General features: G+C 39.0%; 1 protein-coding gene across 4 annotated transcripts in view; it reads left to right on the top strand.

Annotated features, from left to right (window-relative positions):
* SLC4A10 (solute carrier family 4 member 10) overlaps positions 1-25,805 on the top strand; it is a 163,044-nt gene that overhangs the window by 17,163 nt on the left and 120,076 nt on the right. For 3 of the 4 annotated variants that reach the window (XM_079311583.1, XM_079311582.1, XM_079311585.1), the window contains exon 1: positions 1,953-2,187. The exons of the other annotated variant lie outside the window; for it this stretch is intronic. In XM_079311583.1, the coding sequence (XP_079167709.1) occupies positions 2,140-2,187 (48 nt within the window). In that variant the 5' untranslated portion in view covers positions 1,953-2,139. Of the gene's footprint in view, positions 1-1,952; positions 2,188-25,805 lie in introns of those variants that run through there. 4 annotated transcript variants of the gene reach the window in all.

The raw sequence follows: 25,805 nt of genomic DNA, 5'->3' as shown, positions 1-25,805 counted from the left end.
AAAAACATTTGGAAAAAACAATTACATGGCTGATCCTAACTCTCTTTTGATGGTCCATTCAGTAACTCCCTTGTAACTCCTGACCGTGGTGCTTGTGGTCTTGATCCTGATTTTCACTGTGAAGTGTTGGGGAGCAGTGTCATGTACACAGTGTCAGTGTTGATTTGGGGCTTTACATTTATTAGATGTGTCTATGTGGATGAGTGTGTCTGAGGGAATATTTTGGGGAGTGAAAGATGTGTAAATGCCATTGAGTTTGAAGAATTGCAGTACCTACTGAAAAAAATGCTCTTGGACAAGCCTGAGCTATTTAGGCAGAGGAGACTAAGGTGCTTATACTAATATTCATTGAAGTAACTGCCTTTTGGTCTTCCTGATTTCACAGGTGGTAAATTCACTTTAAATCTCTTTTCTTTAAGGGAGGAAAATCACTTTTAAACACACTCTTTTCCCAGCTTCATCATGACTTTCATAGCTTAATTATAAGCTCCTACAAACTACTGTGCAAATGCTGTCATAGTCTTACCTCCAGTGGCCTGAATGGCCTCCTATGTTAATTAATGTAGATCTGTAATCATGTTATGAAAATACACATCTGGCCTTTGTCCCAGAACCTGGGCCATATCTGTTGTCTGTCTTTCTATATAGTGTTAAATGTATGTGTCACTTTAAACAACAAATTCTCAGTTGTAACTTAGAAAAACAGCTCCCTTCTTTGTCAGAGTCAGCTCTGTCTCCCCTTTCCTTTATACTGCTCCCAGAGCTCTGTGTCTTGCTTGGCTGATGTACAAATAATCCAACCTGGAGGATCTCCGGGAGACTTGAAGAACATGTCCCATGGCAGAGGAAATTAATCAGATTTAGTGAAGCTGTTTATTGATCTACTTTTAGACTGCAAAGGATATCCAAAATGTAGGGCATGGCCTGCTGCTTTGGCAAGGAAATTAATGTCAACAGGGAGATAGAAGTTTACCTGCTAGTTTATTTTTCATAATCAGAATCTCTGTCCATTTTGATTTTTATGCACACAGATTTGGATAGGCATGTTTTTTTGGAAGATATACTGGCAAGTGATGAAAATACAAATTTCTCCAGCTCAGTTGTTTTGCTAGGCAATGTCACACTTGTTCTTAGCAGCACAAGTACTGTGGGGACTCAGCTTCTTATTCCCATTGTACAGCAAATTTAGGCTTTGATAATAATTTGTACAGCTTGTTGGGATTTTGGTATAGCTGATAGCTATAGAGCCAGATAGACTAGGAATAGCCAAAGGTGCTTGAATGATAAAATTGGGTGAAAAAGAGGGCAAGACTCCTATTAAGCACATACTGCAAAATAAGCTATTCTGATATGTTTGTGATTTGCAGGTAGAGGGGAATAGTGGGGTTATCGTAGTGGGGAGAGGGGCAGAACCCTCTTTTGAAGGTGCTGTCTGTAATTGAGGGTCAAAGTCGGGCAGGACCGAGTGAAGGGTCCCTGTTTTCAGGTACTCTTCTGCTGCTGGCTAAATCAAATCCTGGCCCAAGACTGCACTGAAGCAGCAGGGCTGGGGAGCCTGAAGCTGAAGCTTGGCGGGAGGCGCTGAACTTCCGAGCCGTGTGTGATGTTTTCCATAGTCTCACCCGGCAGTGAGCGGGGCCACAGCGCCCGCGGGGTGCCGGTGTGCGGGGGCGAGGCGGGCCCGGCGGGAGCGGCCGCATCCCGCATCCCGCATCCCGCATCCCATAACCCGCATCCTTCATCCCGTAACCTGCATCCCGCATCCCTCATCCTCATCCCACATCCCATAACCCGCATTCCTCATCCCGTAAACCTCATCCCTCATCCTCATCCCGCATCTCTCATCCCGTATCCCGCATCCCTCATCCCGCAGGTGGCTCCGGCTCCTGCCCCCCCGCGCGGGGCCGGCGGTGCGCGCGGCCATGTGACTGGCGCGCGCTTCCTGCCTCCGCGCCGCCTGATCCGCGCCGGGAGCGCGCGGCCGGGAGCGCGCAGCCGAGAGCGCCGCGGGAGCGCGGAGCCGGGAGCGCGGAGCGAGCCCCGAGCCCGGCGCATCCCAGCGGCTCCCGCAGCGCCCGGGGAGCGCCCCGGCCCGCGGGCGGCGGGGAGGGGGCGCCGGCGCAGCCCCGCCGCCGCCGCATGGAGACTCAGGACCAAGGGGCGCAGATGGAGCCGCTGCTGCCCACGGTACGGCTGCCGCAGCGCGGCCCCGGCCGGGGGGTTGCGACGCGCCCCGCGGGGAGGCAGCCGGGGAGGGGGCGCGGGGGCCGCCTGCCCGCCCGCCCGCCCGTGCCGGGCACCGCAGCCGATTGCTCGCAGCTTGGGGAAACAGGTTGGCTCGCTCCGGTGCCGGGCGATGCTGCGGCGGCGGGAGCGTCTGGGCGCCAGGACGCTCGGGGATGGAGCGGTGTGTGTTTGTGCGTGTGTGTACGTGTGTCCCTCCGGGGCAAGCTCCCTGCCCTCCGGGCCCCCGCCTCAGACACCCCCCTTCCTCTCGGTACCCCCTCTCTTCGTGTCCCCCTGCCTCCGACATTTCCTTTCTCAGGCTCTCTTGCCCCCCTGCTCCCCGGCAGCGCAGGGCAGCGAGCACCTGTGGGCAGCCCGGCGGGGATCTCCTCCGGGGCCGGGGCTGGGGCAGTACCCGGAGCTCCCTGGCGCTCCTGGCTTGCAGACCGCAGAGCAATCTGCCGGGGGCTGGCACTGACTCGCAGGGTCTGCCTCCCGCCGGATCCCGGGCCGTGCTTGCTGCTGCGTGTCGCAGTCTCTGTGCCCGGCCCTGTGCTCGGGGGTTTTGCTGGTCGGGGGGGACGCGGTGCACCCTCTCCCCGGAGTGTGGCTGCACAGCTCCGGCCGGGCAGCCTCTGCCGTGCAAGAAGCAAAGAGATCAGCTGATGGGGGTTCCCCTTTTAACATCGTTAGCTCAGTAGGGACCCTTTTTCCTAGCAGGCCTCCCCCAAACACAGGGTTGCAGACACACAGAAGGTTTAACTGTGGGTGTCGATCTAGATCTCATACTGAGATTCTGTTTGTGAATGGTGGTTCCTGCCTTGCACAGGAAATCTGTCTGGGGCAGGGAAAAGTCTCTCATGTACATACACAAGTGTCTGACTGTGCGTACACATCCCTGTCAACACACTGCATAGGTCTGTAGAGGCTTTGCTGCTCCTGAAATGGCTGTGTTTGCACGGCGAGCTGCACAACGTTGACAAAGCTTGAGAGAGACAAGTCTCAGCTGCTGCAGGTTGATGAGATGCGCTCGTGGCAAGCCCGTTTTTCATAGGGTCTGTTCCCATCATCTGTTGACGTGGTCCGTTTTGCAATCAGGTGGCAGGTTGCTACACAGTGTGAGGTTATCTCTGGCATCTTCTTTCTCCGTGTGGCAGGGACAGTTTCCCCCATTGCTTTCTGGAACCCTTTTATGAATCCTACTTTCTGTTACTTGCTGCTCTCTCAGTTTCTGACAGTGGAGGAGAAGGTCCTCTTGCTTTCACTGACAGACTGGCTGTCGAGTTCCTTTCTGAAGAGAGACAATTAAGTGTAAACCAAGTTTCCATCTGTAGTTCATGATAGTGATTCCGTGGAAGGCTTAGTCCCTAGTGTTTCACACCAGTGCAGCAGTCTGCAGTCAGTGGCAGTCTCCTCTTGCTCATTCCTTGCTGGCCTATGTTTGCCTCACTTTGCCAACGTGAGCTGTGTCTGTGCGGTGGCCACTGCGCCGGGAGCCGGGGGAGTCAGCTTTCAGAAGGCACAGCGAGCAGCATTGCCTAGGGCTGTCTGGCTTTAAATTTTGTTTCTTTAGGACGGTGCCCAGAAAGAAAGGCAGTTGCTGTGATTGAGAGCACCAAAGGAGATAGTATTTCTTGTGTGCTGATGAGGGGACAATTGTCCCTTGTTCGCTCAGGAGCCCTGCCCTGGTGCAGTACCTCTCTGCAGAGCTGCAGGTCCCTCTCCAAAGAGCTGCAGATCAGTCCTGTTGCTTGCTATGTTTGTGTCCTTGCTCCCAGCTCCATTTACTACAGCTAAATTAATTCAGTTGTGTTTGCTTCCAGTGGGAACAGGCGACTTCTCTTTTCCATGTAATATATATACTGTGGCATGTACCCCAGGTCTCTCTTTCTCTTGTGGCTTCTGAGAGGGCCTGTGCAGCTCAACAACACAACATTGCTTTCCTGCCACAATGATGGCAAAGGCACCGCTCCTTCAAGGTTTCTGGGTTCTGATGAAGTTTTCTCTGTGTCAGGCAGTAAAGTGTGTGTTTGTGCAGTGGCAGTCTCAGCCTGGCTGCTGCCTAGGGCCCCATAAGGCAGAAATGCCTTTTGCTTGCTGGGAGTTGTGTACCCGGAGTCATGGCAGAGTTTGGGGAGCAGGAATAGGTGCTAACGAATCGGTGCTAAGGTTGTTAGTTTGGGAGGTAATGTTGTGACATACCTTTCTTTAGAGGACTTCTGTTTTGGGGATCAACCCTCATCTTGACTGGAAACAAACAGAACAGGAATGCAAGCTGTAGAATGAATACAGGTCTGTTCCCAAGTGTTGTCCCAGTTCAGTGGGCTCTGGGTATGAAGAAAAAAGGCTTCCAGAAGAGCTTTTTTCCCTCAGGGATTCATCTGGGGGCTTTGCTATATACAACAGAGTTGTTCTTTTTTTTTTTTTTTTTTTTTTTTTTTTTTTTTTTTTTGTGAAACTGTATCACGCTATATGTTTTAATTGTTATTTTTAGTAAGAAGATCAGAAATACAGTCCTTAAGTAATTTTATCCCCTAATGGTGTTTAGAGATTGTGAAGCCTTAATAAAATTTCCAAAATCCTACAGTCTGTACAAAGTAGAATCTACTTTTATTCTAGTATTATTCATGTGTTATTGATTGATTATGCAACCTTTTAATTGAAAACCCTAATTCCTAGCAATTTGGAAATTAATAAAATGCATTGTTGCCTGTGGTTCTGAGGAATTAAATAATTTCCTTGGCAGTTTCCCTGTTTTTGAAAACAGGTCTTATATAGAGACAATAGCGTTTTAGCAGTTGTGCTAATGGTTGTTTTTTGCAGTGTGGACAAATTTTGGTGAAAATTATTAAAAATCTATTGCTAATTTACAATAAATGCGATATTGTATAAATAAATTAGAAAGGAAATTATTCACCTAGAGGCAAATTGTTGAAGCTGCTCTTGGAAATGCAAATATAGTCTTAATTTGTATTGTTCAGTACAAATACTAATATGGTAACAAAATGTAGTTGTGTGGTTTCAGAATCATCTAGTGATTTATTTATCAGTCATCAAGTATGTTTTTTCAGTGATTATTCAGAGTGCTTTAAATAGTTGTGAGTAATTGAAAGATTTCTGAGGAGTCATCATTTGTTTACAGAACAAGGAAAACAATCTGCAGACCTCTACAAAGATCTTCTGTTGATTTACTGACAAAGAACTAAATATTGCAAGTTTGTTGTATATATGTATACCTGACTTAATGGAAATTATTTTGAAAATTGTTGGTTTATTGTGACTTTGTTGGCAATTTATTCATGGCACAAGTTGTTCATATTTGTTCCTGTAGATTCTGTATCTCTTACATGCAAATCAGAATTGGCATTTAAAATAGGGTTGTTATATGGTAGAGGTCTGATATTTTGGATATAAGGAGAATGTATACACAATGTGCAGATATTTTTGCTAACTATGTTTATGTTTGACATGTTGTTTTCCTGTGTTTTCTGAAGGCAGCAGTAAAACCCATGTAGGGAAAGTGAAATTGACTTTTCCTTTCCTTTCCTGTTCTCTCCCACCTCATTCACTCTTAAAGTAATTTGCTCTTTATTTGTTTATTTATTTTTTAATTTACCGTTCAAATCTGGTAGATACAAGGCCTTAAAGCAGGACATTGCTGAGCTGTGTGTGGACACTGCATGTGCATGTGCTGTAGTGGATGATGTCTAGGTGAGAGTGTTTGCATCAAGAGCACTCTTGCTGCTGCTGCAAATGGCTCACAGCTATTGCTGCTTAGGACTCAGTATGTGGGAGAATGGTATAGCAAGATCTTGGGGAGTAACTATTTTTGATTTAGCAGGTGAGTGTGGGAAGCTGCTCACACTAACAGGCCAAATTCTTTTGCTTTTGTTAATGCTGAGTGGGACCTTGGATGAGGCTTGCAGATGAAATGTATTGCTCATTGTGAGGAGGGGTGCCAGAGCCTGACCCCACGGTTTGTACAACAGAACTCATTCCCTGTTCACTTCTCCAGAGCACAGCATTATAGCAGCACCAGTATTATATTTTCAAGACAAGAGTGCTGAGATAATAGCACCATTGAAAATAAAACCCTAAAACTTAATTGTATGTATAAATTTAGGATTGAATTTCTGCTCTTGGTATTTTCTTTATAACTGCCCAATTCCAAGTTCTAAATGAAAAGAAAAAAAGAAAACTTTTCCCAGAAAATGCTAGAAAGAAATGAAATAACAATCACAATCACATATTTATTTAAGCCCCCTCAACTTCTTCCTTTTATTTGCCAGTGCCATAGTTTAACAAAAATACGTGTGGATCATATGGTGTTCTCTGGTGTTTCTGTTTAAGAATAATTGGCAGCCTGAGGCATATTTGCACAAAAATTTAAAAAGAAAACAAACTGAATACTGTGTGTAAATCATCCCACCTTAATGCATCTATAACTTGTTTGATTTCTTCACACAAATTCTACTTGTTAAATATATGCTTTCAATTTCCTCTGTTATAATTGTATTTTCTCTCTACTTTTTCCTTTGCAAAAAATATAGAATAAATTCTAAAACACTATACTTCCTGTGACATCTTTTAATGCTTCTTAAATAAGTAATGCTTACAGTTTCAATGGATGAGTGTTTAAGTAGGTGAGGAAATACTTAATCCACTGTGAAGTGTCTTAGACAATTAGTTGTGTGCCCGAGATGAGAAAGGAAAGCCACAGGCATTGCATGTTCCTTTAATAGGTTCAGGTCTGCCTTGTAAATATCCCAGACTATTGAAGAATCACATCCATGTGACTCCTTTTGCAATAATAATGCCATTTTGATGTCATACAAACTGATGGAGCACTGAATGTGTTCACGCAATTTTCAGTGTTGATGCAGTTTCAAAGTTCTTTTCATGAAATGAAAGAAAAGTGTAGCATATTTAAAGATAATTAAAATCCACCCTTGTTCTACAAGGTTGTTTATTAGGATAAGCAAGGTGAAAGTTGGAATAGATGATAAAGGCTATTGCTAAAAATAGAAGAAATGTCTTGGGGAGAAAAGAACTTGCAGGGTGAAATGAGGGTAAATGAGATGTGGAGTTTTGTGTGAACTTGGAGAAACGAGGGCATTATGGCTGAGTGGTATGAAAGGCAAAAGGGAGCTGACTACAGGCAAAGAAGTGTAGGGACAGAAACAGGAACACCAGGGCTTTTGCCTCCTTGTACAGCAGGCACAAAATATTATTTTGAATCCGGAGTCTTCTCTGTCTTTGTGGTTTCCCTGTTGTCCTACTTAGAGCCTTTCCAACTTGTTTAATTAGGTGTTTATGAGACAGTGCAAAGTTTATAAACAAATGCATGTTGAAATTTAATGGAGATGTGAAAGATAAGGTCAAGATTTGCAAGACCTCAATTTTACTCAAACAGACCAGGAACTTCCTGCAAAAAATCTGACACAGTAATGTTTAGGAGAAAAGAAGTCTGCAAGTTACATGAGCTAATATTTGTCATTTGTAATGTATTAGTTGATTAGTGCAGTACTATATGTGTGTTTTGAGAAAAGAGTAGCAATTGTGGAACAATTCAAGAACAACAAAAATGAGCATGGGCCTAGAATTTGAAACAGCATTTGAAGAAACTGGGATTCCTTAACCTGGAGACGTGTTTGGTGTGTAATACTGCTGCTAAAATGATCAGTTCCTTTCTTATATCTGTACTGAATAGGAACCAAGGGAAAGGTTATGAGATAATTTTAAAGGCAGGTCAAGGAAAGCTGTCTAATGCTAAGAGTGGTGTAGTAATGGAACAAATTGTCTGGTATGTTTGGGGAATCTATTATCCATATGTCTGTAGGAATAGATAAGACACTCATTGTTGGTTTAGAACTGAGTAAGAGACTAGAAGACCTCATGAGATCACTCCCAGTCCTATCATTGTGTGAAAAGAGCTCACTTTTGTCTTTTTTGAACAAGTATGTTATAGATGGATGATAGATTAAGTGCAAACTAAGGAGAAAGAAAATATTGCACGTGTGTGGTTTTTTGGAGAGAGATGAAAAAAAATTGCACCTTTTTCTGGAAGCTTTTATTAATAGTAGTTAAAATGCTATAAATTCAAAACACCCTTGATCTGAAGCCACTACTCTGAAGAATAGTTCTAGATATCAGTCACTAGCAATTGTCCTAGATTATCTCTAGAGCCATTCATAGTCACTGAAACTGTATAAGGATGGAAAAAAGACCCAACCTTGCTATTAGATCCTGGCAAGAATAGAAAATAGGTACTTAAACTGTAATTAGTCTGGCAAACAATGTCACTAAAGTCAAGAGCAAAATGCCATGTCTTTTCTGGAGAGAAGATGGTAGGTACATGTAAACTTTCTTTTCAACATATGAATGTGCACAAGGGTTTTACTTTACATGTAAGCATGCAAAAGCAAGAATGTGATTTCATGTCCAATCTGAAAACTTTTGAATTCTGAATACCACTGAAAACTTCGTGGTGGCTGTGTGTTATCAAGGATGTTCATAGTGTTGCAAATATGATTAGGAAATAAAGGCACAGTGAAGGCGATTGTGTGTAAATTTTAAATGGTTTAGATTTTTTTTCATTGGTACTGACTAATTGTCTTAATATTTTTTATTTATAAAGTCAAAGAATAGCAAACACAGGGGAATAAAATTATTACACTGCTATATTCTATAGTATGAAGAATGTAACAAAAATCAGAATTTCCTGTTGCCTGGGCATAGTGGGCATTTGTCTACCTTTAAATTCATGAAAATGTGATAACCTGTATCCATTTTCCTAAAAATGCATTAAGCATTTCTTTTAATCATTTTTGTGACCTATTTAAGTAGCTACCAAAATAGAACCAGAGTGTCCCAGAACAGTACATTATCGTGTCAGCAGAAGGGATATAATATGTATTGGTATTTTAAAAGAATTCATAGAATAAAATTGGTTCCCTTCTGCCCCCTCATCCCCAAGCCTGTGCAGCAGTTGCTGCCAGCCATCTTAATGCTGTTCCTTAGAAAGAACTTAGTTTCCAGTTCTTTTGAGACTATTGATACTTCATTTGAGACTTGTATATGTTTCCAAGGTATCATTAGTGCAGCAAGTCTTCATGCAGTATCTGCAATTCTGCTCTGTTGTGAGATTTTAACATACTTAATTTTTTTCAGTAAATGTCATAACTTGGATTGTAGCCCATATTATCCATCTCCTTCAATTGGTGTTATCCTTTCCTTTTATTTGAAGAGAAGATAGAAATGCTCAAATATAGGACTTGACTGACTGTGTAATTGTCTTTTAGAAAGCTTCCACTTTATTATGTTTTTCCTCTTTATGACTGTGCTGTAGTGAAAAACTTAACTATGTCCACATGTTTTTATTGCTACTTTATAATAGCGTTCGAAATTAAATGCAGCAATGAGCTGTAAAAGCACTCATAAAGCTGTGTTTCATACTTATCTGAGAATCTTCTCATGAAAATTCTAATAATAGGTGAATTCCATGTTTTGGGAGAAGCATTTAAATGATTTCAGATTAGGTGAATATGCTCTCAAAAATTGCACTGAGAAGTGCAGAAGCCTTCATGTGTATCCTCACCAATTTCAGAAAAATGAGGTTTTTTCTGTAGTGATCTGTCTGGATTTCCTCATCAACATCAAATGTGCCTCTTGCTTTTGGAATAACACTTCACCCCCAGTTCTCATCTTGTAGGGGAATGGATTGAGAAAAACCCTGCTGTGGAGTATACATTAAAAACTCATGTAAATTCACATGATTATGTCTAAAATGACACAGGTAGAAAAAGACTTTTAAAGGATCTTTCAAAGAAAAAGCCACATTTAGCTTTAGAGAGCTTAAAATGTTTTTTAGTGATCTATAGTTTGCAGTTTGATTGTTTTCATTTCACTTTGTCTTACCTAAAAGTTCAGGGCTTTGTGTCTGCTGTATCTGAACTGATTTACTTCAGCCAGCAAATACATGAACATTTATTTCTATTTGCCCACCAGGTAGATGAGAGATTTCTAATTGTTAGCCAGTATTGCCTAGAGCAGCACAACTGCAGTTACCTCTGGAGTGAAGATCAATTGAAAAGAAGCCAGTAACAGTCCACAGAATATCTGTGAACAATGATTTTCTTCGCCCAATTCTCTGTCCAGTGCTGGCCAGATTTGGGCAAAAATAACAGAAGCAGCAAAGCCCTTTTAGCCTTGAAAAATATCAAGCTGCTGAAGAATGTGCATGCTTTACCAAGGAGGGCTGCTGACCAGAGGACAGGAGATGTCTTCTCTTTTGGATTGCAAACAAAGGATGGTTGTACAGAAAACCCCTGCAATGTAGACAGAATCACAGCCTTCCCTACAAGTCCCTTAGTTGTGTGTGGTGATCTCACACAAATGCAATGTAGGTTTATTCTTGAGAAATTTGGGCTAGTTTGCTTTGTGCTTGGCATCCCACAGGAATAAACAGAATAAGAATAAAGATTAAAGCATGGATAAGATGCTGTAAAAATTTTAGGTGGTTATATTTTATGTTTATTTGTTTAGGAAAAAAAATTGTGTGAACTTTTTGGGATGAAGACTGTAATTTCCTCCTGAGTGGATGCAGAGTCTGTCACTCACTGGTCCTGGTCATGGCTGGCCTGTTCAGGGGCTGGGACAGTACTCATATGAACAACAAGCCTGCTTAGTAGCATGATTGCAAACAAATACATCTCTGGCAATACAAAAATCTACTTATTTTCTCTAAGTTTGTTACATTCTCCAGACTGCTCGTGGAAATTACTGGGCTACTGTAGCATAATCACTGTGACTCTAATCACATAAAGTGCTTAGTCTAAGAGTTCAAATAATAATAGCTATAAATTGAACAGACAGAATAAAAAGTACCTCTCAGTTTGCTGTTTTTTTTTTTTTTGGTGGGTTTGATTTGTTTTTGCTTTTGGGTTTTTTTTTCTTAGAATAAGAAAACTTCCAATTTTCATGTACAACAAATAAAAAATTCTATGGAATAGGGCAAATGCATTTTTATGGATATGAAATAAAAAAAATTCAAGAGGATTACTATTTATCTTGTTCAAAAACTGTAACCCAGAGATTTTTATTCTATTACCTGCTTTACTTTCACATTTGAGTTTAAAATTTTTCATTTCACAGTGATTGCAGAAATAATAGTTTATATAATGCTTCCATTATGCATATTTATTAAAAAGTAATAAAAATCATTAAAATAAGTCTGGCAAAATTGACCTGAGCAAACAAAAAGAATTGATAGATGGTGTGTGCAACCAGTAATACATTTTTAATGCTTTGCAGTTATAGTACAGTTTTTAATAACTCATTCCTAGGACTGGGTCTAGTTCTGCTACTGATACATTTTATATGGGAAAATAATATCAATTTATAATTGTTATGAATTATTGTTTTAGTTTGCCTTTTTTTTTAGAGTCCATAATGAATTGATCGTTTTCCTGCTAATATTTGATATTTCTCCACCAGGCTTTTCTTGTATATTTAGAAAGGGTGTGTTTTCTGTGTTTGTAGATACAAATATGAAAATATGTTTAATTCTAATGGGCATCCTTTTAAAAATTTATTCCTGGTATATGCAATTTGATTGAATGGTTTCAGCTTTCAAGAAATACAAGACTAAGGAAGTTTTCCTTTGTTTGTTACTAATATGGTGGTTTAGTACTTGTTCTCAATTTCATAGAACCATAGAATGGTTTGAAAAGGACCTTAAAGATCCTCTCATTCCAGCCCCCTTTGTGCCATGGGCAGGGACAATTCCCAGTTCTCAAACCCCCATCAAACCTGGCCTAGAACAATGCCATGAACTGGGGCATCCACAGCTTCTCTGGGCATCCTGCTCCAGTACCTCACACAGAACCATGGAATTATCCAGACCCAGACTTTGTTCTGAGCTGGCAAGTGCTCGAGATTTCCTATTGACCAAACTTTCTCAAGGCACTGAAAACCCACAGAGATTTATTACAATATTTTAAGCCTTAAAGCAGCTTCCAACAAGTATTAGAATTGGTTGTAGAATTAAAAAAAAAAAAAAAAAAAAAAAAGCAAAACCAAAAAAAACCCAACCAAGCAAGCAAGCAAACAAAAAATCCCCCCAAAAACAAAACCAAAAATAAAAAAAGGAAGAAAAAGAAAAAAACCGTGTCTTTTTCCTTTACTTATGTGGAATGGGAAAATGTCTCAATTCACAGTCAGCAGCATGATTCCTTTACAAAAGTCTCAATTTTTAAGTGTCTCATTTTTTCATTTTAGATATCTTTATTGGTGGGGATAGAAATACAGTGATAAAGAAGTTTCTAGTATTTGGCAGTGTTAAATTACAGATGTGCCATAAGTTGTCCAAGTCTGAATGTAATTCTTAGAGCAAGAAATTATAAAGAAAATTTAGTATCAAATCATTATTGTTAACTTTTTTTGTTTCTGCTATAATCTTGCAATCTTGTAACTTTGACATCAAGAAAACACCAATATTCTAGTTATTTATTTGAAAGTTTAAGAAAAAATAAGCAAGATTTTGGCTTTCATGGTAGAGATTAAAAATGTGAAAATATCAGTCTTGATAATCCAGAAGGTAAAAATTATCCAGTGCATGCTTCTTTCTGTATCTCATTTCTTGAGGCAATATCTTTATTTTTAGGTGCTACTGTGGGCTGTCAATATCCTTTGTCTGGAGCTAATGTGCTTTTCTCCAGAGTGTTTTCTCTCCTCTGTCCAGGATATGCCTCTGTCCAGTGCTGTGCTCTACTCAGGCATTTCTTCCTGCTCTTCTGTTTCTTGTGCTGCACCCAAGTGTGTGTCTGAGAGTTAAGTGGCTGCTGATGGGCACTCAATATAAAAAGATGTTTCAGAGAGCCTTTGGCACATTATTTTTAAATTTCTTAAAGGAAAAGGAAAAGGAGAATACTAGATGTTATCTGACCTGTCTGCAGCTTTCGTGGGGTAGTGACAGTGACCATGTGGCGTGGTCTCAGGTAATGTCATTGATGGTAGCCCTGAGGGCTGGCAGCCTGAGACTGGCCTTTCCCTGGGCTTTCAATTTCAGGACTGTAAAGTCTGCATCATATTTTGGTATTACATGGACCAGGATTTATTGGCTAGTGGGGAAATAAATTTTGTTCAAATTGAAGCAAGATTAGGAGTTGTTCTGGAAATGAGGCAGTTCAGGAGACAGAGGATGTGATACTGTGGAAAATAAAGAATAAAAAGTGAATACAGAATAAATCCAAACTATTTCATTATAGCAGAAATAGTAAATTTCAGTAGCATTTATCAATTACTAAGTTAAAAAGGAGAGGAACATTTTTGAGAAAGTATAGGGTTCAAGTGCAGAAATTACAGTGATGAAGGGTATTGTGGAGGCCATGCACGTAAATAGGTTAAAAAGGAATTAGGTAATTGAGCACAATGATCCTAATTCAACAGATGCAATCATCAGCTTAGGAAAACTTTAAACTGTTGATCACCAGAATGAGGGACTGAATGCCAAAGGAAAGACTATTTACTAGTTCCCTTTTTTCCTTTGAACTGTAAGAACCAAATAGTGGAATAACCTGAGGCAAGATACTGGGTTTCAAAGATTTCTGCTTTTGTTTTCCTTACCAGAGTCCACAAAATAGGGTTTGTCTTTGTTAGCTTTGCAGGGATGGGTTATTTCAAATGGCTCTGTGTAGAAGAAAATAATTGTCTTTGATCTTGCCAATGACTCATTCACTTGTAGATGAGATGATTTAAAAATAACAGGTTATCCAAAATTAGTCTTTCTTGTGCTGAAGAGTTAATTTTCTTTCCGATCAGTTTCCCTTTTCTATTGGATTGGATATTTCAGGAGTTGAGAGGTTCCCAACATAGGAAAATGCAGAACTTGCAGAAGCTCAAATATTTTAGTAATGAGCAGCAGTGACCTGGGAGAGGTCAGTCAGGCTGTGTTCTTGCTCAGTTCAGTAGCAAGGGAAGGAGAATGCTGCTCTGCTCTACTTGTGCATTCTCATTTCCATACAAGCAAATGAGACATCTACCTGCTAGTGTCTTCCTGGGCTTGTGAAGTGTTGCCCTTCCCCAAATCACCTCTCTTTGCTGAATTTTGAGAGCTTTGTTAAAGCCATAGCTCTGGTTGGTATTGCAGATCTTATTTTTGAAAAATCCACGTTGCTTGCAAGAAGGTTCTGTGATCATTGTGAGTGTGCTGCCCAGCAATTTATAGCTTCAGCTGTGACAAGACTTGCTTTGTATAATATATTGTTTTACATAATATGTGTTATTTTGTATAATAAATAGTGGGCAAGTAGTTGTATATTGTTTTACAGATTCAGTTACAGCTTCAGAGGAGGGCACAAGGCTGCCACTGAGCCAGGAAGAGTCGTTGAAGGAGCTGGTGATGGATGCCAAGAGCTTTAATTTAATTGTACTAATGTCAGACTATGCCCCTGGATTTTGCTGGGACCAGCTGTGTGTAGTTCAGCTGCTGGGCCCTAGATGGTGTCTGGCTTGTCTCTGCTGCTCCCTGCGCTCCCTGGTGTCTTCACTGGCAAGTGAGGAGAGCACATTGCACCCGTGGGGACAGCACACGGCTCTCGTGGTCAAACCACTGAAGAGTTTCTAGGAGATAGGAAATCTGTTACTTTCAAAGATCCCCACCAATTTTGGTGCTTCAGTATTTGGATATTGAAACAGCTAAGTTTTTGGGCTCTTCTTACTCTGCAGTTTCACATAAGAGTATCCTGGTCTGTAGTATCAAGCAATATAGTCATACAAGCTCTTAGAAAGATCTATTTTTCAGATGTATAAACACTTAATGTACTGGAAAATCAACTGTTTTTATGTATCATTTTGACAGTAACATTCCATGCAAAAATCCTATATCTTCAGATGGATCAGAACAGACACAAAATCAGATTTCTAATTTACACCACAGCAAATATTTAAAAAGATGAAATTATTTTAAAATATTTAAATTATTTAAAACAGTGTTCAGGGATGCTAGAATAAAAACAAAATGTAGAATAAAAATCACATCTGTAATAAAGTGATGTTCATGAAGTGCTTTCCTTGCAGGACAGGGTAAAACTAGATGCTGTGTTGAAACACTCATTAAGAAATCTAATAAAATACTTTCCGTGTCAGGATTAAGGAATTATGTTCGCAGTTTTGGATTGTGTCTTGCTGAGAAATAAAGTTGAATTCTATTTTAAAGGTTAATTTTCAGCTTTGGAAGCTTGGGCTTAAAAAAATCTCAAGTATTTTACCACTGTTTTGATCTCAGTCCCTAGATTTGGATCTGAGCTGTAATAAAGAAATGACCAGATACAGAAGGTTTTTCATTCATATATTTTGTTTAATGAGATTGTAAGACTTGACAAATTTTATTTAGGGAGTTGCAGTGCATTGCTTGAATGCAATGATTGAAACCAATGAAGTTGCCCAAGATTAATATTAAAATCTAAAAACAGGATTTCTCTCTCAAGTATTTCTGTAGTAGTTTTAGTCTACACAAACATATGTTATCTTTTTCATATGCAGACATCTTTATCCATTTCCTTTAGTTTTCTTTTTTTCCTCCATTTCTTTGGTTCTCTCTTTGAGCACTGTGCCCCACCATCAGGAGCAGATTACAACTCAGCGTGATTGTGTGTAAGGTTCTGTACAAAACTGGTTTTTGAATCCTGCCAGCTGAGAGCTGCTGTGGCAGCAACCTGAAATTAACTTAGAGACTCAGGATCCTAATCACTGGGTTTTGTGCTGCTTCAGCTGTCTGCATTTTCAGCCAGATAAACCAAGTCTGTGTTACTTGCAGATGTGTGATAGAGCAGATGGGTGGGTCACTTTAGGATTCATTCAAAGTTGAGAACCCAGCTGGGAGTAGAAAAAGCAAGGAAGCCTTTCTTCTGCATGGATATACTAGAGAAGATGGGAACTAACTTTTGAAATTTAAAGGATATGTACACAAAATTTAACAGAAATTCAAACACTGAAAATCCTACTGAGATTTCAAAAAAATTGTGTAACTACGTTTGGTGCAGTATTTTCACTGAATTAGACTCTTGGGAAACTTGTGATTAAAAGCCCCACAGAAACAAAACAAACAAACAGAAACACAACTATCATTTAAATGCTGTAATTTTCTGGCAGAATAATGCAAAATTGACAATGATTAATATGTTAGTGCATATACAGCCACCAGATCTAATACATTTTGTTTTCCTTTTCTGTATACCTGCATTGTTATACTGATGAATGAGAATAGATTTTTTTTTTTAAATATCTAAAAATTCAGCTGTAAACAAAGATTCAAATAGACTATTTAACTAAAATGACCCAAAAGCTCATTTAAATAATGTTTGTGTGAATTTTGTTTTAAATTGATCTGCTTTGCTTGGGGCATGGTACAAAGAGGCAGAACCTGGAGAGAGAGAGCTACGCAGGCAAGATGCCAGTGGCAAAGTCTGCTGTGCATTTGGTTAGTCAAATGCTTAAAGTTGTTTATTTCTCTAGGTGCTTTTTAGCTTTTATCCCCTTCAGCAATGCTGAATCTGTTCTCAAACTGTATTTTCTTTGTGATCCCTCTAATGGGGTACTTTCTGCTACCAGTTTTCTTTTGGAGGAGACAAAAAAACCCCAACACTGTTATCTCATTTACTTTTTTCTGTGTTACAGATGACATAGACTAAAATAGGAGTGCACTCTCAACAGTCTATTTATGGCTAGAGAACATCTTCTGGATCACTATAGCATGAATAGACTAATGTGATATAGTTAAGATTCTAGGTAATTAGTATCTGTATTTCATAATTCAGATTCCTTACAGAGTATAGGGAGTTTTCAGGTCATATTGCTGAAATGTGAATCACTGCTATGATTTGTTTTGGCTTCCAAAATGTCTTAATTTTGGACTTCTAAAACAAGCAGGAAGAAAGTAGAGGGCCTCTTTTTTTACCTATCATATTCCCATAAAATATTGGTGATGTAGCTGCAGTTTCTCTCCAGCACCTGTGGAAGCTGTGGAACATATCTCCCAGTTCCGAGGTGAACAATTGTGCAAGAGATAGGGACTGCTGGGGCACTGCAGGGGTTTCATGGGGGTTCATGATGCATTTGTTGAGGTTTCATGTTGTTGCATAATATATTGAAAAGGTTATTTTCTTCTTAATTTGCTTAATTAGTTCCTTTTTGATATGTGGAACTTCATCCAGTTCCTCTAGTAATTGGTAGATCTCTCACTGAAGCCTTAGAGCATAATCGAATACTTTATATATGTATCAATGTGTAAGGCTGTTTGGTGTTGTGGGGTTTTTTTGTGGTTTATTTTATTAAATTGTTTTTTATGTTTTCTTTTTTTTCAGTTTTTTGTTACACGAGGGAATGTCGTGTTAGAACTATACATTTTAGGCTACTTAAACAAGACCAGTCTACAAAAGTTTGTAACAGTCCAGTGCATGATTTGGCCAATCTACTGTAGGGTTTCATTCTAGCACCAGATTTCTCTCCAGACACAATTTTTTTTTTTTTACATTCTTTCCTCAAATACTGTATGGTCTTCATCAGGAGAGCATAGTGAAACCTTCATGATGTTCATAGATTACGCCTTGATCTATGTACACTTGATCTGGTAGGGATCACAGCCTTCAGTTAGAGCTGATGGTAAATGTTTTTAAGAACTCAATCATGGGCTGGGGATGTTCAGGGTGGTCTAATGGGGATAATGAGAGATTGCTGGCAAAAATGGGAGATTGTAACCATGCCTTATCAATTGCATTAAATTATAATAGCCTATTTCTACATGGTGGAAATTCTTTCACTCCAGGCAAATTTTGAACTGAAGGAAGGGGCAGAATTTCCAAGTTTCCAGTATACACTTTTTGCATGCTTAAGGTGTTCTTAAGCTTATTTTTTACTGATATGGGGGTTTTTTTGCTGTTCATAATTTGACACCAGTTTATTTGCTGTTGTTTCAAAATAGGAATGAAAAGTTGGTTTGCTTATTATTTATAAGGGAAAATTTGGTCATTTTGGTGGCAGAAACACCAAGATTTTAAAGGAAAAAAAGTTGGCATACTGAAGGAGCATGTTCACTTAAGGAGACAGAATTTTCTCCAGCCAGTTATGATCAGAAAATGGATTTAATAGTATTTTTCTCCCTCTGGAAAAGACTGTTAAGGTTGAATGATATAAAGGTTCTGAAAATAGGACAACTGTTATTAGAATAAATGACAAAAATGTAGTGAAAGACATTTATCATCTGAATAATGTATTTTTGCTTGGAGGCTTACTTATATTTAGTCTGTATGTTATGAATATCACAGTTGTAATAATTTTTTTGGTAGAAGAATCACAGCAGAAATAGTTCTGGTACACTAATAAGAGATCTTTGGGTAGCAACTAGTTACAAAATTTGGGTGACTAAGTATGAAAACTGACATTTTTGTAATGTTGCTGAAGTTATTTTGATGCTCATTGAGTTTTATTAACATCTGATAATCACCTGAATATGTATCTTTGTCCCCTTGCTTTTAAATGTTATGTCCATTCAAAAATACTTCCAAATTTAATTTTGTTGTGAAGTTGTAAAGCCTCATTAAATCCCTGCAGCAATGTTTTATGATTTTCATTTTCTTGTCTTGCTGACAAGATTAGGTTGTTTTTCTAAGTCACATCACCTACCAAGAAGATTTTTCTCTCCTCATGTGGTTATCTCTTGTTACTAAGGAATGAACAAAGAACTTGATTATTATTTGATTAGGTCTCTGTATCTGATTCCTTTAGGCCAGAAATGTTCTTACCCTTTACAGTTAAAAGCTAATTTATCTGTGAGCCATTATCTGGAAAATGGCTAAGATCAGCAAGGGTATTTGCCTCCTGACAATGTAAATAATTTCATTATTGTTTCTAGCAATTGTACTAAGTAAAAGCCTGTTACCTTGTGTTTTTTCAGACTAGCACTTCTGGGTGTCTGGAAAGTTGGATTTTAAATTTGATTCAATTTTTTGCCTTCTATGGGCTTTAAGAATCCTATTTTTTAAAGAATCTTCAACTTTAACTTGAATGTTACAGGGTAAAATTTACTCCTGTTCGCTTGAGTTATGCCTTCCTAAATTATCCTAAATAATTCACCTCAACCCTCCGTTTAAGTGTTACCTTGTTATCATAATTTCTTAAATTATTTAAGATTTATGTTCTTAATGTGTTTCTTTTCTTTTTTTTTTTTAAGTGAACAGATTTGTTTAGTGTCTGGACTTCATGAGGCTCCTGGGGAATATGCCTCTACCTGGTTAGGTTGTTTCAAGTAAAACCCAAAAGAAGAATTTTAAGAGATAAAATCCTGGTGTACAGCCTAAATGATTCATATTTGCAAAATGCACTTAGTACAGTTAGAAACAGCTGTCAAAGCACAGGTAATGATAAAATATGAATAGAATGGGAATGATTAATCCTTTACTGGAAAGATTATTTGCCACATTTTAAAATTTTTAAGGTATATTATAATGCTTATTATTTTAGTACCTGTGTTCCTGATACCCTAAAAATGGTGGTGTTACATCACTGTCAAAAGCAGGAGCAGCATTGTTCTTTCATCTATTTAACTTATTCCAGAAAGGATGCTATATGATATTGATGAGAGACTTTTGAATTTCTGGATTCTTGATGTTTAAGGTGATTTTGAAAATTGGAACAAAAATCCTTTGCAGTTATTTTCACTGCTGAGCAGTCAGTCACTCATTGTCTTTTAGTTTGTATGTCATCCCATGGAATTGGTTCAAGTTCTGCTGTTTGTGAATTTACAGGACTTCATTAATCAATGCCCTTATTTAAAATAAGATTATGCATACTTGAACTTACTTATAATAAATCCCTTGCAGGTAACTGTGTGAAGCATGGAGGAAAAAGGACTGGGAAGGTTGCATGTGCCCAGGGAAATACTCAGCCAGCAGAGATATGTGAACTCTGGTTAGAGCAGTTAATTGCAATTGATGCCATTCATGTGTTATAGGAAATGTTGCAACTTTCTTCTGTGTGGTTCCAATGCTGTGAATGAATTATTCTGGAGGACAAATCATAACAAAAAAAAAACAAAACCAAAAAAACCAAAAGAACCCCAAACCTTGAAAAAAACCCCCAACTATTTCTTTAGACACCTGAGATAATTTTTAGAGTAAGAAACTTTACACAACAATTCTGGTACTTGTGAACTTGAGTGCAACCTGTGTTAATATGGCCTGCCCTGCATACTTAGTGTGTTATCCTCTCTAAGTAGGTATTTGTTAGTGCTGGGCAGTGGCCTGGTATGCTCTTGAAGGAACTTTACTTGCAACCACATTTTCTAACAGAGGTCATAACTAGGTAGAGGTGAAAGACCTTGAAACTGAGTGCTCAGAAGTTGTTGTTAATGAGCTTAGAGTTAAGCAGTGGGCATTAGGGATAATAATGTTTGTGAACCTTGTGGCCCACGGTGAGTTTGAGCCGGTTCCAGCAGCTCTCTTCAGGCCTGGTGTGAAGCGTGGCTGCCATCTTGGCGTGGGAAAACCTCTCACACTGCAGCAAAATTTGAGAATCTGGTTCACGTATTTTTGACCTTGTGTGGATAAAATCCTTGCAGAAATGCAGTTTTGCCCCAGCAGCGTGGCACTGTGCCTCTGCTGGCCGTGTTGGTCCAGGGGAATGCAGCAGGACGTGCGCATGGCTGCACTGCTGCAGGCCCGGCCCGCCAGCTCACCTGAAATCACCCACGTGTCTGACGTCTGACAGGACTAAAACTTCCAAGTGTCCTGCCAATTTATGAAGGTTTTAGCCTTATTTCCAGAGCAGTCTGCTGAGCTTGGTGCAGGTGTTGGTGCTCAGTGTGAAGGTTGGGTGCCCCAGCGGGTGTTGGGTGCTGGGTCTGCTCCCACAGCTCTCTGAGGGCAAAGGGTGGCTTTGCTCATGGCTTTCCATGTGTTAGTGATTAATGGAATTTTGCAGGACATGAGGAGACATCAGCTCCTTTTGCTTTTTTACAAGGATAACCACTGTTCCTTTGTCCCTGGAGTGTTGCAGCTATGAAGCCACTCTCACCTCCCCTCCCCTCCCAGCGGGGCCATTTTCTAGAGGTGTGAAAAAAAAGTCCCTCAGTTCTTCCAGGTAGAGATGATAAGCAGACCTTTACGGGACCAAACAAAGGTGTGTGGCATTATAGTATCTCCAGAAGGCAAAGCAGTGGTCAACTCTGTTTTTCTGGCGTTGGAGATATTTGTTCAGAGAATGGAGAAAGGCAAGTAGACAGATGGGAAAACAAGACCTGAGCTCAGGCTGTGGCTGCTGTTGGGCTCTGCGACACCTCAGGTTTCTTGGCCCTGTGAAGACTGATGTGTCTCACAGCAGAATGTTAGCACTAAGTGAAAATCTAATATTAAAAAATACAGAGTGGCCTCTAGGCCAGGTGGCTGCTGATCTTTCTGAATTTTTTTCAGTTCATAAGCTTGCGTATGGGATGTTTTTGTTTAAGCTTTGATTTTCTCTAAGTTCTAATGATATCCAAAATGTATGCTGCTGAGCTTAAGCAAGAAAAGTAGTTTGCTTTTATCCTGAGTAGTGTGAGATCACCAACAGCTTTCCTCTTTGTTACTGTCTTTATTCCACTCGTCTTCTGAAGACGCTATAGGCCTTTGTTTTACTGAGAGCACTATCTGGATTTTTTTTACTTTCTAGTAACATACTTCAAGATATTTTCTAGTTTGATCAAGCCTTTTCAAATCAAGTAGAAGGCAGAGAAATAAGATATGGAATGAGAAAAAATGTTTTAACATAAGCCCAGAATATTTTTTAATTGCATGCAGAGCATTACATGGGCTTTTTTTTCAGTGCCAGACATATGCATTTATATTTCCCACCAACATTTGCTTGGTGTGAGTAGGAGTTTAATCAATAAATTCATGTTTCTCATTTTTTTTCCTCCTAGCTAGAACATTGGATATGAAACCCTTATTCTGAATTACCATAAAGCAAATGTGAATCTAAGAAAAGCTGGGAAAAATGTTTACACAGTACAGGGAGAACAGATAACTTGTGCAAATAAAATCAGATTTTTGTCTTTTTATTAACATCAGCAATTAAGTATTGCTTCCTAGAATCTGATTATGTAAAATTCCCAGTGACAGCATGTTGTTTATGAGTTTTGAAATGATACTTTCTTTGTTAGAGTGCCAATTCCTTTGGTACGTATTTCCTCTGTCACCTGAGGCTATTTTTCCAACACATAACACATGTGATTTTTTTTTTTGCTTTCTGAATAATCAGCTTTTCCTTTTGCTCATTAAGCATAAAATTACAGCCAAGGTATTAATGCAGTACAATACACGCTGTATTAAAAGTGACCAGTTTTGACCACATACTAAGTTCTTTTTGTCTATTACCTAATTAACATACTTTAATTAGTTCACTACATTTAATGAATGTTATGTAAATCTCAACAATTTTTACCTTTAGGATAACCATGACATTCAACCTAATGTGTCAGACTGGACTGTATGAATAATTAATACACTATATTAAATATTTTAGTGCACAGACTACCTTGACAGACTGGTGCAGCCACGGTGCTGCATGTGGGGGCCCTGCTGGGAAAGTAGCAGGAGGAGCCCCCTACAAGAGCTCTGCTTGGGGAAAAAAGAAGGGATGAACCTAAACAGGTATCAGAACCTTACTAGTGCCAGGTATCCCTGAACCTGGGTTCCCAGCTGGAACAAAGAAAAAGAGATCCTTGGCTCTGACTTCTGCTTTTTGCACCTTTCACCTCCTTTCAGTGCTTTGCTGGTAGCACCGGTTGAAATCAGAAGTGCTAAATACTATTCCTTCTAATGTTGATGATGATAATTAGTATAAAATAAAACAGATGTATTTCTTAAGAAAAACATTGCTACTTAGGCTATTAAAATCAGGAAGATAACTGTTGAATTCTAAATTCTTAAGCTGCTTGAAAAATCAGTTTTATCAAGAACCTGCTGTTTTAATACTTGTGATAGCTGCCCTATCTCCATTATGTCTTGGGTTATGAGAGATGCAATTATATATAAGAAAATTTATGGGACTGCAAAAGAGGTTGAGTTGAGTGGAAGTCAGCCTATCTCTTGCATCAAGTGTTTTCAGAATGTTTCTTGTGACCAGCATGGCCTATTGTGCTTTGGTAGCATATGAGAATTTTTGGCTTCCTAAACATGGGAGAAGCTGGTGGTCAGCCCTTGGCATTGCCTTGTGCAAATCTGGGCAGAGTGCCCAGTGCTCCAAACCTTCTTCTGTGACTGACACACATGAAGATGTTTTTACAAAGATTGAAATTGTCAAATCTTCTTTTGGAAGACCCAAAGTCTTTGCTTACCTCACCAGTACAAAAATGATAGACAGTATAAGTTTCCATGTGGGCATAATGCCATCCAGCTATAAATCCCACTGGCTGTAAGGCTTTGCACAAGGTCATACTGATGACCTGGAAAATAGGCTTAGATGTAGGAATGTCAGCTTGGTAGAGTGTGAGTGAGGGAGAGCAAAATGCATTTTTCTTGAATGGATTAGGAAGGTGCAAGGAGTTAGAGATTCAGACTTCTACTTACAGTGTGTTTTTAATCATTGTATTCTTGGGAAAGGTAATAAAGTGAGTATATGGAGCATCTTTTTGAGTAGAGAACTCATTTACTCTAGTTAGACTAATTCTGTTTTTCCTGATAGTGGAAGACACTTTTTGGTTTTCAAGGTGAGAAAGAGGCAACAGGCCCAGATACAATACTACCTTAAATTTGAGCTCTGATTTGGTTTGCCTAGTTTTCTTAGTTTTCTTTTCCATGGCAAGTGATTGAATGGTTTCTGAAGTTAGAATAGGCTATAGATAAGCCTATGGTCTATCGGCTGCTGGAGGCTAAGTGAGGTAAGAAAGTAATTTTAAAAAAATGAAACATTTATGAGAATTTTCTTTTTATGACATGGTCAGAACTGCTTTTCTTGGCTTGTAAGGCTCAGTACCGTCTTTTACATTAGTATGAATTATTTCTATTGCATTTATTTTAAATGCTTCTGCTATCATTGAATGAATTTTCCAATCTTTTGTTGCTAATTAATTTCTTGGAAGAGTTATTTATTGTGGTTCATATTAAAGCTGAAATATTTAAAGTAATTGATGGTAAACTTGGTTTTTATATGAGTTACGCAAATAAAAACTTTAATTATGGGAAGAATTTATGAAATAATAAATAGAAATCTCTGATCACCTTGCAGCTAAGTGGGTGCTGACTGCCACATGTTTGTTTTCAAATATGTTTGTTCTCTTTGTAGAGTAGGGAGAAGGCTGCGTTTGAGATTTACATTGTCTCTGGCCAGCAATAGCAAAACACTGTAGATAGTTCAAATATTCAAAACTTTTACTAGTAGTGTGTGCCAGGTGCGACATTTGAATTATTCTTTTCATGATTCTCCTTTTGCATCCTTTAAGCTGGCACACAACACAACATGTTGAACTGCAGAATTCATCCTTGAGGACAAAGATTGGGTTGGTAACTTAAAGAAAAATCATTATGTATTACGAAAATACTATAAAAAGTAAGTATTATATAGGAATTTGAGAATAGCCAGACTATTGAAATAACACAGATGTTCTTGAATTATATTTGAGGTAGATTTTTTGAAAGGCAGTCAAGAACCAACTGAGAAATAGATTTTGGAGGAACTAATAAGAATATTATATACATGTTCTTAATGAAGTCAGAATTCTAGTTATTTAAAACTAACTGAAATCTTAATGTATTTTTAAAAAACATCATCTGCTTCATAATTATGTTTGCCATCCTCACTCTCTGGGGAGCTGGTCTCAGCACTGTTTTCCTTCTGATGGAGGGAGAGGAAAGAGAAAAGGTGAAATTGGCTGCTGCTGGCTTTCTCTTTCAGGACAAAGGGGAAGGTTTATTAGCCTGGATATGTTTAGTCATGATAGATCTGATAATTTAGGTTTTGGAGTCTCAAAAAATAGCTCTATATTTGTGTGTAATGCACAAAAAAGATTTTATACTGTCCAGGTTAATGTGGACAGTTGAGGATGACAAGTGATAGCTTTCCTCACCTCTATATGTATGGTGCATATATATATATATATATATATATATATATATATATATATATATATACAAGTAACCATGCCCAGGAGTGGACCTTTTTGCATTGTTTTAATTGTTGCTTATCATCCTAAGACAAGTGGCTATGAAAGCACCAACTGCCCTTAACCAGGAAAGTCTCCATGATGGGGATGCATCTAAGTTTTACATATTCTTCGTTTTAGTGTTCTTTTATCTTTCATTGTCCTTTACACCTCTACACTTTGAGGAGTGTCTTCTACTGAAGTAGGTAGCTGAAAGGCAGGTTAAATATAAAAGCAGGCAATGTCTGACTTTTTAAGCTCCTGTGGGAGACTCTGTATGTTCCAATGAGCATTTTGTCCCAGTTTTCTGTCTTTGAAGCAATCATTGGCTATGCTTTTTTCTTGAGATTTTAACATTTTTATCTGTCCTTGCATTATTGAGTGTAAAATTCTGTTTTAAATATAAAAA

The sequence above is a fragment of the Erithacus rubecula genome, assembly GCF_903797595.1.
Source record: "Erithacus rubecula genome assembly, chromosome: 8".
NCBI classification, from domain to species: domain Eukaryota; kingdom Metazoa; phylum Chordata; class Aves; order Passeriformes; family Muscicapidae; genus Erithacus; species Erithacus rubecula.
Note: the sequence above shows the minus strand (reverse complement) of the source record. Positions and strands in the feature narration are given on the sequence as shown.